We start from the raw sequence: 19,129 nt of genomic DNA on the forward strand, positions 1-19,129 counted from the left end.
TTTAAGACGATTCTATGAATGAGACACCTCCAAGTCACCCTATCCTCAACCATCCTGCTCAGATCTTGCAAACTGAAGACTTCTTTGACTGAGTCTATTAATCAGCAAATTGTTCTTCCTCTTTTCCAGTTGCCTTCTATCTCACCAAACAAATCTTTTCTAGTGAGTCATGCCTTCTTGTGATATGTCCAAGGTATGACAGTCTCAGTTTAGTCTAGCTTTAGCTTTAGCTCAGGCCTGATTTGTTCCAGGTTCCTGCTCCTGGACCCTGTCCTTTTGGCAGTCCAGGGTGTCCTCAGAACTCTCCACCAGCACCACATCTCAAATGAGTTGATTCTCTTCCTATCAGCTTTCATCATTGTGCAACTTTCACAACCATACACAGAAACTGGAAATACAATGGCATGGGCATTCCTGACTTTGGTATTCCATGATATATCTTTACACTTGAGGATCTCATTTTCATAGCTGCCCTCCAAGCCTTAGTCTTCTTCTGATTCCTTGACTGCAGTCTCCATTCTGATTAATCACTGATCTAAAGTATAGGAAATCTGTGAGTATCCCGTTGTTGTATGTATATTTAATAAAATTTAATTTTAAAAAAAGTATCTCATTGTCTTCACTGTTTGCTTTGAAGTTATTTAAATAATCTATGGTTATTATTTTTATTTTTTAAATGTTCAGCTGTAAGCCTGCCTTGGCACTTTCTTCCTTGACTTTCTTCAGTAAGTGTGCCAAACCTTTGCTATTTTCTGCTAGTAGTATGGTGTCATCTGCATACCTTAAATTGTTGATATTCCTTCCTCCAGTTTCCACACCAGCTTTGCATATGATATGTTCCACATACAGTGGTACCTCGGGATACGAAATACCCAGGTTACGAAATTTTCGGGATACGAAAAAATCCCATAGGAAATCATTGTTCCGGGTTACGAATGTTTTTTCGGGATACGAAGAAAATTTTTGGTGCTTTTTTCGGCTTTTTCGCACGAAACGCAGCTTTTCCCCATTAGCGCCTATGGCAATTCGGCTTACGAAGGCTTTTCGGGTTACGAAAGCGGCCGCGGAACGAATTAATTTCGTAACCCGAGGCACCACTGTACAAGTTAAACAGATATGGTAATAAAATGCAGCCTTGCCTGGTTATTCTGTTTCTCCACATTCTGTTGTAACACTGGCTTATTGTGCTGAGTACCAGTTACCCATTAGGATAACCTGGTCCACATATTTCTTTAAGACTGATCCATAAGTTTTCATGATTTACACAACCAAAGGCTTTGCTATAATCTATAAAATGTATTTAACATATGTTTGCAATATGATCTCTAGTGCCTCTTCCTCTTCTGTGCTCAGCTTAGACATATGGAATTTCTTGCTCCGTTTATGGTGGTTACTGCAATCCCTGGTGTCCCGTTTCTTGGTGACTGGAATGACAATTTCCAGTCTGTGGGTCATTCTTTTGTTTTTCCTATTTGTTGATAGATTTTAGTGAAAATTTGAGTGGATTCTTTTACATGAAATAGCTCTGTTGGTACATGCAATAGCTCTCTTGAGCTCTTCCCTGAGGAGAAGGCAGTTCCTAAGAGGGATCAAGGTCCTGTGAATTGATCCCAACAACCGTTTTAAGTAGAGTGCAGTTTAATACAATTAAAGATTTACTCCATGCTATAAAGACCTGAGTGTCAACTGTCAGAGTTAAGTTCCCTTCCTGACCTTTGAGAAGGAACAATGGCTCTTCCCCCTCCACTGTGCACCTTTGTCCTCTGGGGGTTTCTTCTTTTCATCTCTTCTCATTCTGCAGAATGTGGGAAGCTCCTAGTGCTGCCTATGGATGGAAGCCACTGGCTGAGCATGAGCAAGGTATTGAAGGAGCTGAGTCTGAAGGGACATGAATTAGTAGTTGTAGTGCCAGAAACAAGCCTACTTTTGAAAGATTTCTCATATACCAGCAAGATATATCCAGTACCTCACACACAAAAGGAACTGGAGAAAGTTTATCGGGAATTTGGGCATTTGCTTTTTGATGATGGACCTTTCCTGAAGAGAGTTCTTCGGAAACATGAGAGTATAAAACAATTTATTAGCATGATGTACACCACCTGTCGTTACTTATTGTACAATGAGGACTTGATGAGTTATATCAATAAGTCTCACTTTGACGCGATTCTTACAGCTACCGCAGTACCCTGCGGATCAATAATTTCTGAACATTTTTCAATTCCGGTGGTGAATTTTTTGAGAGGGATAGCCTGCAATTTGGACTTGAAAGCAGCTCAATGCCCAAGCCCTCCTTCATTTGTTCCTAGCTTTTTTACCTCTTTTACGGACAACATGACGTATCTTCAGCGTGTGGCCAATATGATAGTTCGATCACTGGATTTTTTGCTTTGCAAGTATGTGTATTCTGACTTTGACCATTTAGCTTCTGAATTTCTTCAAAAAGATGTCACCATTCTAGACCTCCTTAACAATTCGCCCATTTGGCTGCTGAGGTACGATTTTGTATTTGAATATCCCAGACCAGCAATGCCCAATATGGTTTTTATCGGAGGCATCAACTGTGTGCAGAAGAAAAACTTATCTCAGGTAACGCAAGCTTAAATAGAAATTTTCAGTGAATATTTCCCCTTAGGCTAACTTTACTGAGTGAGTACTCAGTGATACATTGAGGGGGGAAATGCTGTTTTCAGAAGTAACTGGCAGCAGTTTCCTTGCCTGCTTGAGACACACATGTGTATGAATGCTGAAATAGACATGTCCTGTCTGTGTTGTGGGAGGGAGACACTTCTGGAAAACCAGCTCACAAGTAGTATTATACTGGTATTAAGGGAATCACTTCCCTCTATGGATGGCTATGGCTCTATTTTGCTGTAGGACAAGTGCCTGGCACTCTGTAACAGTTGGCCCAGAAGTTAGCACATTACTAAAACACACAGGAGCAACATGTATGCTACAAGTGTTTAGTCTCAGAATTTGAGTGTTGTTGGATGGTACTCTGAAATAAATGAAAGACACGGAAATAGTTTCCCCTTCAAAAAGGAGCTGGATAGAGAAAGAAAACAAAAAGGCAATTTACAGGATAGAAATTGAAAGCTATCACTTTCTGAATGGGGGATGGAGAAAATAAGTGAGGTGTGGATGAACCAAAGGAGGCTGTGAATTGAAACCCAAAACACACTGCAGAAACAGTCCAGCTTGAGGCCACTTTAACTGTCCTGGCTCAGTGCTAGAGAATCCTGAGAAATGTAGTTTGTTAGGGCATCAGAGCTCTCTGACAGAGAAGGCTCAATGTCTCACAAAACTACAGTTCCACTGAGCCAGGGCAGTTAAAGTGGCCTCAAACTGGATTATTTCAGCAGTGTGTTTTGGGCCTGAGACTTCAGCAAAAGGCGTGGAGGAGAGAAGGGAGCTAAAAGTAGTGGGAAGAAAAGAAGAATTGGGTTTAGGGTTATAATTTTGTGCACGTCTTTCCTTATGATCAGAACCACATTAAAAGGGGAAACATGAAAAGCTCCTTGATGCTAGGGTGTATCCAAACAGGGTGAATACCACACCTGGGGGAGTGAGTGTCTTGCTGAGAGAAGAAAACACTTGTATGGATAGAACCAGAAATATATTGAACAATCACAATAAACAATGTAAAAAAGGTCTCACAAGATAGATGAAATTATCAAAATTCATTTTAAGGGAGATAACAACACCACTCTCCCTAAAACTGCATCAGCTCTAGACCGAATATCAAACCTATAATGAAAAATAATTATCAAAGGTTGGGACATACATCATCTAGTGGTACTCTAGCAAGGAAAGCAGAAGAGGCAGCTACCACTGGTGGAATGAGCTCAAACAGTCACAGAGGGTTCATTCTTGGCCAGTTAATAAGCCAAACATAATGTGGAAACTGCCTACTTTGAGAAGCCCTGGGAAGAGACAAGTAAGCCCAACCTTGAATTCATATAACACATAAAGAGTCTGTTTGACTGCTTTGAATTCGATGTCAGAGGAATGTAGAATGCTAGGGCTTTACAGGTGTCTAGTGAATGCAATCCCCCCTTGAATTCAGAAGTTGGATTCTGCATAAAAGCAGGCAAAACAACGTCTTGATATATAATGGAAAGATGAAACCACCTTTGGCAGAAAAGAGATATCCAGGCACAAGGCAATTTTGGCTTGATTGAAGTTCAGGTAAGGTGGGTCAACCCAAAAGGCACAGAATACCCCGCTCTCCATACTGTGGTGATAGCTACGGGGAAGGTAATTTACCAGATAAGTAACCTGACATCACATGTAGCCATTGGCTTGAATGATTTTCTTGAGAAGTGGGGGAAAAACCAAGTCCAAGCTCTAAGCTGGAGTTGGGCCAGACACAGGAGGACGTAGGTGCATGTAGCCCTTCAGAAAAGACTTGATGATCAGGTCTTGGAAACAGGGACGGGCGTCCCAGAATGGCAATTCAGAAGAGATAATACTTTGTGGATGAAATAGATAAGCCTAAATCTGAGAGGGACATCAAAAAGTCCAGCACATGTCAGGATTGAACCCAAGATGGCAAGAGACTAGATTCATTTAGAAATGTTCTAAACCTTTCCCACTTGTAGGTGTATGACTTTTGAGTGGAAGGCTTGTGAGTAGCAGCAATCACTTGTCGAATCAGGGAAGGTAGTCAGTGGCGAATTCTCCATGCAACCAGTTTGAAGGTCTCTAGATTTGGAAGACAGACCCATCAGGATGGAAAGGTAGTCAAATGTAAGAATCTTGAGACAGCTGGAATAGGGTGATCAAGGCCACCAAGGAGTGATGAAGATAGTGTTGGTGCATTCATCTGACATTTTCACTATGACCCTTGTAATCAGTGGAAACAGAGAGAACACATAACATTGTGCCTGTCCATTGAAAAAGGAAAGCATTGCCTAAAGAGCTCTTTCCTACTATCCTGGAGCAAAATCATTGACATTGCTTGCTTAGGTACATTGCAAAGAGGCCCACCATCAGATTGCCCCACTGTCGAAACACAGCAGAGAGGACGTCTAGGGGGACTATCCATTTGTGAGGATTGGCTGAACTGGTCTGCTACCATGTTCTCCTCTCCTCAAAGATGAATAGTGTGAATGGAAATGTGTCTCTCAACACTCCATTCACAAATTTGGGTCGCAGTGTTGAAGAGAGTCATGGACCATGGACCACCTTATTTGTTGAGGTAGTACATAGTCATTATATTGTCAATGTCAAGTTGAACTGACTGATCATGGAGGAAGGATATTGTCAATGACAAGTTGTACTGACTGATTGTGAAGGAAGGATTCAAACACTCCAGGGGCTTTATGTGCTACAAGTATCTCTAGAGTGTTGATGTGGAGACAAGCTTCTGTAAGGGACCACTGTCCCTTCATTGTCAGTCCTTTCTGTAATTCCCTCCAAGTCAAATTTGAGAATAACTGGTAAATCCCTACTACCTGAAATTGTTCAGGTTTCTTCCCTATAGAGACCTCTATGCTATCTTTTTCATACCACACCCATTATGAATGCAAAGGGATAAACATATTCTTGTTGAAAATCATGGAATCATAGAGTAGAAAGGGGTCGCATAGGCCATTGATTCCAACCCTATGCTCAGTTCAGGAAACCCAGCTAGAGCATCCCCAGCAGGTAGCTGTCTGGCTGCTTTTAGAAAATGTCCAGAGAAAGAGACTCGCTCATATAGGTAATTTCTTCCATTGTTAAACTGCTCTTACCATCAGGAAGGTAATCAATTGAAATCAAATTACCATCAGTTGAAACCAAAAAGTTACTTCTTCAAGTTCAATTGAAACCTACATTCCTGTAACTTAAAACCATTAGACTTGGTCCCACCTTCTGGGACAGCAGAGAACAAACCTTCCTAATCCTGTTTGGATAATGTGGCTGAAGATGCCAGCCACAGATGCTGGTGAAACGTCAGAAAGAAACTGCTAGAACATGGCCACATAGCCCGAAAAACCCACAAAAAACTTCATTATCCTGTTTGTGACAGTCCTTAAGGTACTGAAACACTGCAGTCATATCACCCCTCAGTTTTCTCCTCACCGGGCTGATCATGTCCAACTCCCTTAACCTTTCCTCGTATGTTTTGTTCTCCATATCTCTTATCATCCTTGTCACTCTTCTCTGAACCAGCTCCAACGTGTCTATATCCTTCTTAAAATGTTGCCCTGAACACAGTACTCCAGATGAGGCCTAACAAACACAGAATACAGTGGATGATTACTTCCCTTCTCATGGAAAATATGGTTCTGTTAGTACAGGCTAAAATATTATTTGCCTTCTTTGGAAACAATCTCAAGGTCTTTATCACATGTACTGTTTCTAAGTCACAGTGCGTCACAGGTATCCTAAGGGAAATTCCAATTGAGTCCCAGTTTGAATCTGGCAACCTCTGATGCAACCCAAACTGAACTGAAGCCCGAAGGGGCAGTTTGGGATCTAAATCAAATTTTGTGACCGATGTCTGTATACATCGGTCTGGTGTATACATCCATGTGTTAGTATGCCCTAGTTTGAGATTTCCTGCCTGGAGCAGAGAGTTGGACTAGATAGCTTTCAAGACCTCCTCAGCTCTACAAATGTGAAAACTCATCTGATGAAGTGGCTTGAATGTTGAATGTGGCCTTGGAAAATCCAGTTTTCAGTCCAGAGATGGAAACTGTGTGGCTGACCACAACTCATAGCATTCCTCACCATAGGCTATGCTGGCTGGTGCTGCTGGGAATTGCAGTTCAACAACACCTGGAAAGCTGCACAGTATCCATCTCTGTTCTAATCCCTACATTCGGTAGCTGACTTTGATTCAGTCATTTTCTGGCATCCTGATCTAATTCAGTAGGCTGCCATGAGGGTAAAAATTGTGAGAAGAGCCATGTGTGTTGCCATGAGTTCATCTGAGAAAGGCTATTAATTTAGCAACAGCCACAACAGTCACACAACAAGGATATCAATTTATCAACAGCCACTAATACAGTACTACTAGTTCTTACCATGTGACATTTGGTTAAGATGTTGGAAAAGATATTGTCATTGTTTTTTTGCCTTCAAGTTGTTTCTGACTTATGACAATTCTAAGGTTTTCCTATCACAGAGTTTTCTTGGCAAGTTTGTTCAGAGAGGGTTTGCCTTTGCCTTCCTCTTGGGCTGAGAGAGTGTGACTTGCTCAAGGTCACCCAGTGGGTTTCTATGAATGAATGGGGATTTGAACCTTGGCCTACAGAGTCATAGCCCAATGGTCATACCAGGGACATCACTGCAAGGGTGCGGGGGGGGCAGGGCGGGGGGGAAGGTGGTGGTATAGATCACACCAGGTGACATCCAAAAAAGGGGTATACACCAGTGGGGGTGGTACACCCGTCAAGACTAATGCAGCTATTGGGTGATCAAGAAAGGGTATCACCCCACTTTCTCACTCACCCAGCAGCAAGACCTTGAACAGATAGTCTGGAGGCTGCTGCTGGGAGGTAGTGCCTTCCATTTAAGGTCCACTGTGGCTGTTTGCCTAAATGGAAGGCACTGCTTCCCCTCTCCCCCCATCCCCAGCAATGAACTGTCCAGGTGGTGGTTGTGCAACTGGGAGACAGGCAAGAAAGGTAATGGCAAGAAGGGGCAGGTCATAATGCCACTGGCTCAAACCACTACATCAACTGTATATTTGACAGAGTACTGAACTTGGATCCATGAGACAAGGTTCAACTTTGATTTCTGGCTCTCAAAAGATTGTGAAGACTGCTGAAAGAAATCAAAGTTGAACCTTGTCTCATGGATCCAAGTTCAGTACTCGGTCAAATATACAGTTGGCACTCCACTTTTGCAGCTTTGACTTTTGCGCATTTGAATATTCACGGATTTGATTAATGTGTCCTCTAGGTCCTCCAGCCTGACTCTGTTGTCAGTTTCTGCCAAAAGTCACACTGGAGGACCTACAGATTCCTGGCAAAAACACTTCTCTAGGCATTTCTAGGTCCTCCAGCCCAATTTCATGGTCAACCTCTGGCAGATCTTGACCACAGAATTGCCGTGGAGGACCCCGAGATTTCTAGAGAGATGTTCTCTCAGGTAAAAAAAATAGCGTTTTTTTTATTTGCTGTTTTCCCACTTTCATGGAGGTCCTTCATCCCTAATCCCAAGGAATTGTGGAGGGTCCACTGTACTATTCTAGCCTTCTTATTCCTTTATTTCTGGTTTGTGCATGCCACCATAGCCTTAAATCTTAAATGTATGTAGTCTGATTCAAAAGTCGGCAAAGGTCACAAGAGGAAGTTTTGAAATGAAACATGATTGCTATTCGAGCTAGAAGGGAGTGAATCTAAAGGTTACTCTATATAGAGTTCTTGCCTTAGAGCTAATGAGATAAGACACAATTTCTGTTATGCAAGTTAGCACATTAATAAGACTTACCTTTGCTCCACCAGGACTCTGGTTTGTTGCAAAAGCTTTATCTTTTAAAGAAGAATGAATGAAGAAAGTTGAAGAAGGGCAAAATAGTAATAAATTAACAGTAGATAAACTATAGGATGATATAATAAGGTGTAGATAGAACAATTACAAGAAGGTAATAGGTAATAGATAATATAAGTAGTGAGGAGTAGATTGTTAAGAGATTGGAAGAGTAGTAAGTGTATGTGTAGGTTGATATTCTGAAAGATGGATTTATGTTATATGTGTCAGATTGTTTTGTTTATGTTTGTTTTTTATATTAAAATTAATAAAAAATTTAAAAGAGAGAAATTCCTGGGGACTGAATTCAAATCTGGGGCAAAGGCAGTAGGACAAGACCAATAACAGTAACATATTTTAGCTCCAAGCTCTTACTTCTATTATTGCTAGAATAATTTCAGCTTTCTAAAATGAGGGGGGAAATGTGCCAAATTGGTGGAGGAGGTGACATGCATAAGTGGAAAAGCCCAAGGAGCCGGATTCAGCCCTAGGTCTGAATCTGGCTCCACCTGCACTATCACCACAGCTTAGTGAGAATTCAAGGAAAAAGTTAAAGGGCAAGGGTAGCCTTTCGTTGGTCCATAATGCACTACACCATAATACACAGAAAGTGCAGCCCCCAGTCCAGTCTGTGGGGGTCCCTGGACAGGTATTTCTCCAAGCACCCCACACCCCTCAAGAGATCCATCCCTTTTGAAGAAAGAGAGTGAAAGTGAGCAGTCTATATCTTCTAGGACATGGTGCATTTATTTCTTACCTTGCTTCTTTCCTTCATGGGAAAGGCAAAGGAGAAAAAAATGTGGGTGCGCTTAGCTGGCCTTCTGAAAGTCTAGCATGTATGTGGATGCACACAACTCATGTGCATAAGATTCTCTGGTATGTTTATTTTTTAATTTGACCTTTTACTGGAAGTAAAGGTTCAAACCTCTGTTTGGACAGGAAAGATCCTGAGCTAAGTAATTTCATGATTATGATAATAAAATGGTGTGCTTAAGTGAAAGATAATTTATATATTTAAGGAAGAAAATCTATATAGTGAATGGAAATATAAATAATTTTTTAATAAATAAATACATACATATATAGATACATACATAAGTTTCTGAGCCTAATGCAGTCCACAGTGGGGACCCCCTCTGCACTGCTATTAGCTGTTTAGAGGAAGGATTAAACAAATATGTAACACATAAATATTACATAAACCAGTGATGGCGAACCTATGGCACGCATGCCAGAGGTGGCACTCAGTGACCTCTCTGTGGGCACACATGATGTCACCCTAGCACAGAGTCTGCCAGAGTTTCTTACTAGAAAGCCAGAGGGACGTGGCACTTTGCAATAAATAAGTGGGGTCTGGGTTGTAGTTTGGGCACTCGGTCTGTTAAAGGTAAATTTCCAGTTTATGGCATCCCTAAGGTGAGCCTGTCATAGAGTTTTCTTGGCAAGATTTGTTCAGAGGAAGTTTACCATTACCTTCCTCTGAGGCTGAGAGAGTGTGACTTGTACAAGTTCACTCAGTAGGTTTCATGGCTCTGCAAGGAGTTGAACCCTGGTCTCCATAGTCCAACACTCAAACCACTCTCCATTTAAAATATATATTCTGGAGAACTCTTTCGGCTGTACAGGATATATGAGCCTTTTTGAAAAACTCAGGGAGGACCAAAAGGATCCCTTGTAAATTCAAGAAAAGAGACAGAGAACTGAGCAGGATGGGATGCTTTAAGGTGTTAAAGGCAATAAACAAATAATTAAGAGTAATGATAAGAAAAAAGGCTCTTATGTCTGTTCTTAAAAAAGAAAACAAGCTTACTATAACAGAATTTTTTAAAAAATGAAATATAATATATTTTTATTCATCTTGCTTGACGGTTGTGTTTGCTGCTTTCAAAAGGTGCCTATGAACTTGTGCGACCTCCACATGGTATAGAATCAACTGATAGATTCAGGGTGCTGAATCATCTTATCTAACTGTGGCTGCCCAAGGGAGAGTTGTTAATATACAACATGAACTTGATTGCTACATGTAAACTTGGTGATAATACCTTTCAGGTTCAAAGAAGGGCACATGTTAAACATTGATTTTTGCGTAAAATTTGTGGTTTTATAGGCCACACCGATGTTATTCTTATACACCTTCAAACATTAGATAGAAAGCCTATGATGAGTTTGGGAATCGCCAGTACTATGATGGCATGTCTGAAATCAAGAAGTCACATAGCTGTTTGGATTACGTTTTTGCTTTCTCTGTGGCATTCTGCTGAAAGTGGGAAGCTGCTGGTTGTGCCACAGGATGGAAGTCACTGGCTCAGCATGGAAATGGTAATAGAGAAGCTTGCACAAAGAGGGCACGAAATTGTAGTGCTAATACCAGAAAACAACTTGCTTATGAGAACATCTGAGCACTTCATTGTAAAAACGCATTCAGTGCCTTATTCCCAGGAGGAGTTGGACCAATTTTACCGTTCAATAGGTGAGGCTGTCTTCGATGACTCTCCATTCCTGGAGAAGATTTTTGAAATGCACACGAATATATCTAGAAATTCAGGCATATTTGCTTCTATTTGTAGGAATCTTCTATATGACAAAGAACTAGTCACATTCCTTCAACAAAGCAAATTTGATGCCATGTTTTCAGACCCTGTGCTGCCTTGTGGGCCAATCCTTGCAGAATATCTGTCCTTGCCTACAGTGTACTTTTTGCGTGGACTTCCATGTTCTCTAGATTACCAAGCAGCTCAATGTCCAGTCCCCCTTTCTTACATCCCTCAGATGTTTACTTCTTTCTCTGATCACATGAGCTTTACCGAACGTGTGAAGAATTTCTTAGTCACACCATTAGACCTTTATATTTGCAGTTTATTTTTTGAAAACCATGAACACCTTGCTTCTGAGTTTCTGCAGAGGAAGACTACAGTCTTGGAACTTTTCAGTAAAACATCCATCTGGCTACTGAGATATGACTTTGTATTTGAATATCCCAGGCCAGTGATGCCTAACATGTTCTACATTGGAGGCATTAACTGTGCACAGAAGAAGCCATTATCCAAGGTAACGTGATGTCATAAGATTACATATTTCTTATTTTACAAGATTATTTTTCACTTGTGTTATTATGTATCAAAGGTGGGCAACCTTTTTTGGATTGCAAGACACATTGGCTCCTGCAAAAATCCTCTAGGGGTTGGATGAATGGACAGGACTGGTGGTTTCTAGGGTGTTCACTACAAAAAAGATGCTCAACGTAATTGATACCTATACATTTTTGCAGAAAATATTTGATGCCTCCCATGTCATAATAAAACAAATACTTTTTTGAAGGGGGGCAGTAAACAAGTGCTATTTTTAGTCATAATTTATGCAAAATGTCTCTGAGCAAAACTAATTTTTCCTTTGGGAAGCAAAGTATGCACACACACAGCCACAGAGGTGGATTGTTTGAATGCAAAAAAGATGCAAAGTCAACGCTGTTAACTTTTAAAAGTCCATGAATGAAGACATCAACTGTCATTCTTTAGCTATGTAATCTGAGCTATTTGCACAATTTATACTCTTTGTGCAACTTATTAAAACAATCCTTCTCATTAGTGCAAAAAGCTTTTGTCAAGACCACCATCACTACCAAAACTTCTTATTGTAGCTCCTCAGATGCAATGATGGTTCTGTCCTAAATACCTTAAAGGCACCAGATCTCATCTGTTCTTGGACACTAAACAGGGTCAGCCTTGGTTGGTACTTGGATACAAGACCACCAATGAATACCAGGTGCTGCAGGCTATATTTCAGAGCGAGGAACTGACAAAACTACCTCTGAGTATTTCTTGCCCAAGAAAACTCTATGAAAAATTCATAGGGTCACCATAAAACAGGAGATTTGAAGGCAGATACACACACATGCAGGGATAAATAACTATGGTATTTTTCTCCCCCTGCAGGAGAAAACAAATATTCATCCCTAGTTCTCCCTACATTCAAATGCCCTGAAGTACTAGGGAAGAATTATTCTGTGTAAAAAAGCCACACACTTTTTTTGCTGCAGGAAACATATTTTTTTCTGCACAGAAAACCGTTTTTTTTTTTTAAAAAACAAGACCATGCATTTTTCTTTGCCAAACAATTTGAGTAATGTGTATAGTATAATATGTGGAAAAGAGGGTTGGAAGGGGCCTGAACTCAAGAAACTAGAGTCTGAGCAATAGAGAACCCATGTTAAACTTAAACAAAGGAGAGAGTTTTGCTTTGAGAACACAGAGATGAAAAACAGGCAAGAGGGGCTTTGAAGGCTTGGAATGCTATGAGCTAATATTGAATGCTATGTTGTAATCTGCTTGGATTCCAAGTGATTAAGTGGAATATAAATTATTATTATTATTATTATTATTATTATTATTATTATTATTATTAGAGTTCACCAGGCAATTACAGGGTGTAGAATGGAGAATTTTAAAAATATATCTGTATATCTATATATAGTAGCAAGAAATATGTTATGCTATTACCTGTATGCAAATATTATTTAGGAGCTCATCCTATACTGATTGAGAGGTAGTGTTATCTAGTGGTTTCAGTTTTGGATAAGATTCTGGAGACCAGGGTTTGATTCCCAGCTTGACCATGGAAACCCACTGGGTGACCTTGGTTGAGTTACACATTCTCAGCTCCAAAAAACCTTACAATAGATTCATCTTGGAGTCATCATAAGAGAAACAATTTGAAGACACACAACAACAACCTATGCTGATAGGCTTATGAGGCAACAAATACTTCCTGGCCTGAAAGGAGAGTCAAGGTGGTCCATTGGACAGACTGTCCGATTCTGTGCTTCATTTTCAAAATGAGATATGCTTATTTCAATGTGGATAAAAGCACTATTGGCATGTCATAGTGTTGTCTGAGTAAATCCCAGTTTACTTAAACCAATTTTTAATAAATTTTCCTTTATGGCCGCTTTATACAATCACTGAACTACACATATATGAAGATAAGATGAACTCTGCTAACTCAGATTAAAAGTTCATCTTATATGAATATGTTTGTATAACCAGAAGGTCTGAATACTTTATGCCCACAGAAATGTATGGTTTCTAGCCTACCTAACAAAATAATGCCAAGCCAAACCTTTAAGGAAAATTTAAATGCCTATAAAAATTTATACTTAATACTTAAATACTTAATGCATATAGGAAAAAAAGGAGTTTTCCAAAATTGTAACATAAGGTCCATAATTTGTGCTTGTTGGAAAAGCAAATAAAAGGTTACCAAAGTGATACAAACTTGTCTGCTGCTTTTGTTCCTCTGATCAGTCTGAGTTTGTGTGTCAATTACTCTCTCCTAACACAACATTCCAGACCCAGTTTAACCAATTTCAAATGTTCAGCCCCTCTAGTCCTCTGTAATACTTGGCATTTTTAAAACAGGCTGCTGCCAAAAGCATTGTTACCATCTCCTTATGAAGCAATACCTATCCAGTAGCTTTGATAAACAATTAGTAATTATTAACCCTCAGCCTTATAACAGTATTGTTCCTGTAGAATTCCTGCATGGCAGGGGGTTAGACTGGATGGCCGTTGTCATCTCTTCCAACTCTATGATTCTATGATTCTATTCTGGTAAGTGGCATATGATTATCACTTCTCCTCCTACTTCTCAATTATCATTAAGACTTATTGAAATAACGGAGCATTTTGAAAATGCATCTGCCCTGTTTGCAACCACGCTGAATTTGTGACAATCTGAACAAATCTGTGGATCTCTTTCCATCCAATCAAGATTGGTTTCCAGGGTCAACCTTTGACCAAGTTTCAAATCTCAGTTGTGCTTCTGTAAATAAGCAACGGAAAATAAACATTTACCAAAGAAGAAGGGGCTGAATGCTTGCAAGTGACTTCGTGCTTCCCACATTTTAAAAATGAGGTCTTTACATATTTTTAATGCTGGACGAAAGCACAGTGCAATTGACAAGACAAACTCTATTCTTCAAAGCATTTGTCAGCTACCTTTGTGGATTTTACCTACTTTCTTTTTCTGGAGCATTTCGGATGGGGGGAAGGTGCTGGTAATACCTGTGGATGGCAGTCACTGGCTCAGTATCCATCCAGTTATGGAACACCTTCAACAGAGAGGACATGAAGTAGTAGTTGTTGCTCCTGAAGCAAACTTGTGGATGAAACCGTCTGGATCCTACACAATGAAAACATTTCCTGTCAACTACACAACAGAATACTTAAAAACCGAATTCCAAAAGCTTGGCCACAGGATTTTTGCACGCCAGCCTTTCCTAGTGAAAATGACACAGACTTTTGAAAAAATAAGAAATGTTACAACACTTATCTTTGATAACTGCAAGCAACTCTTGTACAACAAAGAACTGATTACATACCTTGAAGAAAACCAATTTGATGTTGTATTTATAGATCCAGTGTCTCCATGTGGACAAATTTTGGCTGAGTATTTATCTCTTCCTTCAGTTTACTACTTACGTGGAATCCCATGTGGTTTAGACTTGGAGGCAACCCAGTGTCCAAATCCACATTCTTATGTCCCAAAGTTCTTCACTGGCAATTCAGATCATATGACATTTAATCAGAGAGTGAAGAATTTTTTGGTTGGATCACTGGAATTTTTGATATGCTATCTTCTGTACTCACCATATGAAGTTCTGAGCAAAGAATTCCTACATCGAGACATGACAGTAAAAGAGCTCTATAGTCAAGCATCTATTTGGCTTCTACGCTATGACTTTGTGTTTGAATATCCAAGGCCCATTATGCCCAACATGGTCTTCATAGGAGGTATAAACTGTAGAAGAGAAAGTCCACTAATTCAGGTTAGTTCTTTTTTTCCGTTGTTACACATAATTTTCAGAGTTTTAGCTTTAAAGAAGAAGGATAAGATTTATTAATGTAGAGACATCTGGTGTGGGGGGCGGGAGTACTGGGGGTGGGATGTCCAGGCGGGACTTCCAGTAGGATTTCCAGGGCTGGGGAAACGGAGGCGTGGGGCCGGAAAGCATCCATACAGGTGGGAGAAATAGCCACGCGGGTGGGGAAGCACTGTGCAGGCCATGGAAACAGCCACCCAGGCTGCAGAAAGAGCTATCCACCATAACTAGGAGGCTTCTAGCACATATCTTCATGTGCATGCTAATAACTTGATTCATAATGTCCTCTATCACTTAATATTATATGATGTTATATATTGTATGAATCCTGAAACTCCAGCCTCTTACCACGACAGAATCTAAGACTAGATGTATATTCTCTTTGGCCCAGCACTGTTGTTATTTTCTATTAAGGGATGAGACATCTTGGTTCTTTAAAGAAATCAAGGCATTTTCCCCCTTGTTTTTTTCCCCTTGGTTAGGGGGATATGGATGTACTGTTGATTGTATAAAAATGCAGTTAAATAGTTCTGAATTAAAACAAAAATGTTATCAGGAAATCAAAGTTAATATTATGGACCTTAGCATATGGCTGAGGTGTAAAATGCACTGTTGTTGTTAACTGCCCTTGAGTCATACTTAACCAATGGCAACCCTATCTATGAGACATCTCCAAGTCCCCCTATTCTCCACTGCTCTGCTTATGATTTGTAGATTCATGCCCATGACCTCTCTGATTGCATCTTTCTATCTTTCTGTTGCCCTCCACCATTCTTAGCATTATTGTGTTTTCCAAAGAATCATGCCTTTTCTTGATGTGGCCAAAGTACGGCAGCCTCAATTTGATCATCTTGGCTTCCAGGGATGTGTCTGGCTATATCTGCTCAAAGACCCATTTGTTTGTCCTTGTGGTTGTTCATGGTATCCTCAACACTCTTCTTCAGTACCACATCACAAATGTGATGTTTTCCTTCTTATCTGCCTTCTTAACTGTCCAGCTCTCACATCCATACATGGTAATAGGGAATACAATGGCTTGGATGATTCTTACTTTAATGTTCAGTTGTATACAGTGGGGTGTGCCGACTGCAGCTAGTGACATCTCAGGGTGTGTGTGTGTGTGTGTGTGTGTGTGTGTGTGTGTGTGTGTTTGTGTGTGTACATCTGATGGAGTGGTACACTCTGTGGGACTGGTGTGGCTACTGGGTGAATGAGAAAGGGCATCACATCCCTTTCTCACTTGCTCAGCAGCTCCACCAGACCCCAAATGGCCCTCCATAGGCTGTAGTCGAGGCTGCTGGAGGTGACAGTACCTTATATTTGGGCTCCAGCATGGCTGCTGCTACTGCACGACCAAAACATTTCTCTGGAGACTGCATCAGTCTGCTCTCCTACTGCTTCCTTTACACCAGGTGACATCAACCATAGGGATGCCACTGGTTGTGTATCTATCTTGTCTAGTTTCTTCATAACTGCCCTTCCCATTCCCAGTCTTCTTCTGATTTCTTGACTGCAGTCTCCATTCTGATCAATCTTTGTTCAAAGGTAGGAATCCATGGACTGAGAAATATTAAAATGTGATAGATGCAAGTCTTAATAGCAGTTAAAATCTTTTACAATACAATGCTGAAATGTTCTATTGCTCTAGAATAGTGATTCTGATCTAGATAACCTTAATCTTTCTTATCAAGTTGAGGTGGACAGCTCTACAGTGACCATTACAGTGAAACAAAACAGTCTTAATTCCCAGCAAAATAGTTTTGTCACATCTTACTCTGTTGTAATACGTGTTCAAGATCAATGGTAAAAATTTCTTATGTGGTCTAATTGTGTTATTATATGTACAGCTTTTTTGAACTGTTTTGGGAGGCATCTTTTGTCAAAACAATATATTCACCAATGTTTCTTCCTTTCTAGCTACCTATTACAGCAAGAATGCTGCTTAAACTGAAAATGTACTCAGATTATGTGGTATAAATGACACAAATAATCTTGACTGGGGTTTATTTTGTAGGAATTTGAAGCCATAGTAAATCAATCAGGTGAACATGGCATTGTCGTGTTTTCCTTGGGTTCAATGGTCTCTGAAATTCCAATGAAAAAAGCCATGGAAATTGCTGAAGGACTGGGAACAATACCTCAGACGGTAAGAAAGGAAAGAATGGGGAACATTTGTTTATATTTTTTTAAAGTATAAAACAATGTTTTTCATCTTGCATATGTCACATCATGTTTTAAAAATGACTCTGAAGCTGGTGTTTAGTTTTCCTAACTAGATATGCATTCTTTTAAAGTGAGGGCAGTTGTCATTTAAAGCAAACAGGTTGCAATAATTATATTATTCAAGTGGAACAATGCAGAAATCCCCCGTGATCTTTATCTATGCAAATAAATGTGAGATAATATTGGTTCGCTCTTGTTCCTGGGCTATTCATGACAGCCACTTGGAGCCCACAAACCAGAATAATCTGTTGGCATGAATAATTAGGTGGCATAAAATGGCCTAAGTAAAATTAACCATTTCAGTACCTAAAGTATAAAAACATTATCTGGTAAAATATTGCCTTCTGTGTAACACTTTGGCCCAATTCTTGTGTTAATTCAATAGCTCTCTCACACATTATTATGAGAATAAAACTCAAGGAATAGGTTAAAATATGATACTCAGAAGCAGTGGCATCCCCAGGCTTGGTGTCACTCAGTGCAAGGGAGCCGCTGGGAGGATGATGGCTTCCCCACTTGCTTGCTCAGCTACCTGATCATCAGGGACGTAGACAAGGGGGAGGGTCTGTGGGGTCCGGACCCCCTTTTGTTAAATACAATGAATGGTGTGCGCTGCCACGCCGCTGCGCCCAAGCCCCATTATAATGGTGACGCTTAGTCTGGACCCCCTCCTTCCCAAAATCTTGGCTACGTCCCTGTGATCATCCAGGGTTGCTGGGGAGGAGGCCAGGCAAGTGAGGCAATGGGAGGAGAGAGAAGGGACATGTTTGTCCCTTCTCCTTTGCCACTGCCGGACTTCCTTCTGAGGAGGGAGCTCAGCAGGGCGAAGCCAGAAGGGGCATGCTCTTCCCTCTTTCTTCTCTTGCTTCTTTTCTCACTTGCCCCTCTCCTCTCTGGCAGAAACAGCTGCCATGTGGTGGCCTACCCTGCCCTCCTTTCATCCTCTCCTGCTGCCTCATTGATGCCCAGCGAGGACTGCCAGGAATGCCATAGGCAAGTGAGACAGCAGGAGTGGACAGAAGGGGTACACACTATCTCTCCTCTTCTTCCGGTACCTTGGCTTTCTCCTCATGGAGAGAGCCAGGATGGTGGAGAAGAAGGGGCCTGACTGGCTGTCACCGCTCTTCTGAGGTGTCACCCAGTTTGGGCTGTACCACCCTAATGATGCCACTGCACAGAAGAAATTGATATTTAGCCATTGAAATATTTATTAAAAATCTTGGTTCCTATTTATACTTGCTGGATTCAAACTCTGAACTAAACATAGTTTTTTGTGGGTTTTTTGGGCTATGTGGCCATGTTCAATATGATTTTATAGATATACATTTCGCCAGTGCTGTCAGGAAGAAACTCTTATAGTACATGGCCAGATAGCCTGAAAACCCCACAAAAAACTATGGATGCAGACCATGAAAGTTCACATCTGAACTAAACCTTTATATTGTTTTGTCTGCAATTTTTAATCCACTGACCTTAATTAAAATCTTTTCTTAGTGACTCACTAGCACAGTTCAGACATCCTCTCAAACAGCCAAAATATACATGCTTTCATACACAGCCCATTCAGTC

General features: G+C 40.6%; 3 protein-coding genes across 3 annotated transcripts in view; all 3 read left to right on the top strand.

Moving 5' to 3' along the window:
- The first annotated feature begins 697 nt into the window (after positions 1–697).
- LOC121921388 (UDP-glucuronosyltransferase 1A1-like) lies at positions 698–3,235 on the top strand. The gene is made up of 2 exons (XM_042449409.1): positions 698–851; positions 1,107–3,235. Exon 2 carries the CDS (start codon positions 1,729–1,731, stop codon positions 2,599–2,601), a length of 873 nt encoding a protein of 290 aa, XP_042305343.1. The 5' UTR covers positions 698–851; positions 1,107–1,728; the 3' UTR covers positions 2,602–3,235.
- A 6,726-nt stretch (positions 3,236–9,961) lies between these two features.
- LOC121921383 (UDP-glucuronosyltransferase 1-6-like) lies at positions 9,962–12,229 on the top strand. Its single transcript, XM_042449396.1, has one exon. The coding sequence runs from the start codon at positions 10,618–10,620 to the stop codon at positions 11,515–11,517; it is 900 nt and encodes a 299-aa protein (XP_042305330.1). The 5' UTR covers positions 9,962–10,617; the 3' UTR covers positions 11,518–12,229.
- A 42-nt stretch (positions 12,230–12,271) lies between these two features.
- The window catches only part of LOC121921380 (UDP-glucuronosyltransferase 1A1-like), a 16,226-nt gene continuing 9,368 nt past the window's right edge, over positions 12,272–19,129 (top strand). Inside the window, 2 exon segments of the mRNA XM_042449385.1 lie at positions 12,272–15,283; positions 17,352–17,483. Of these exon segments, the coding sequence (XP_042305319.1) occupies positions 14,366–15,283; positions 17,352–17,483 (1,050 nt within the window). The 5' untranslated portion in view covers positions 12,272–14,365.

This window comes from Sceloporus undulatus, chromosome 1, assembly GCF_019175285.1.
Source record: "Sceloporus undulatus isolate JIND9_A2432 ecotype Alabama chromosome 1, SceUnd_v1.1, whole genome shotgun sequence".
Lineage (NCBI taxonomy): Eukaryota > Metazoa > Chordata > Lepidosauria > Squamata > Phrynosomatidae > Sceloporus > Sceloporus undulatus.

Bases quoted from the DNA above. Each gene is read 5' to 3' on its own strand.
- LOC121921388 (XM_042449409.1), top strand. From the start codon at position 1,729: ATGGCTCTTCCCCCTCCACTGTGCACCTTTGTCCTCTGGGGGTTTCTT.
- LOC121921383 (XM_042449396.1), top strand. From the start codon at position 10,618: ATGATGAGTTTGGGAATCGCCAGTACTATGATGGCATGTCTGAAATCA.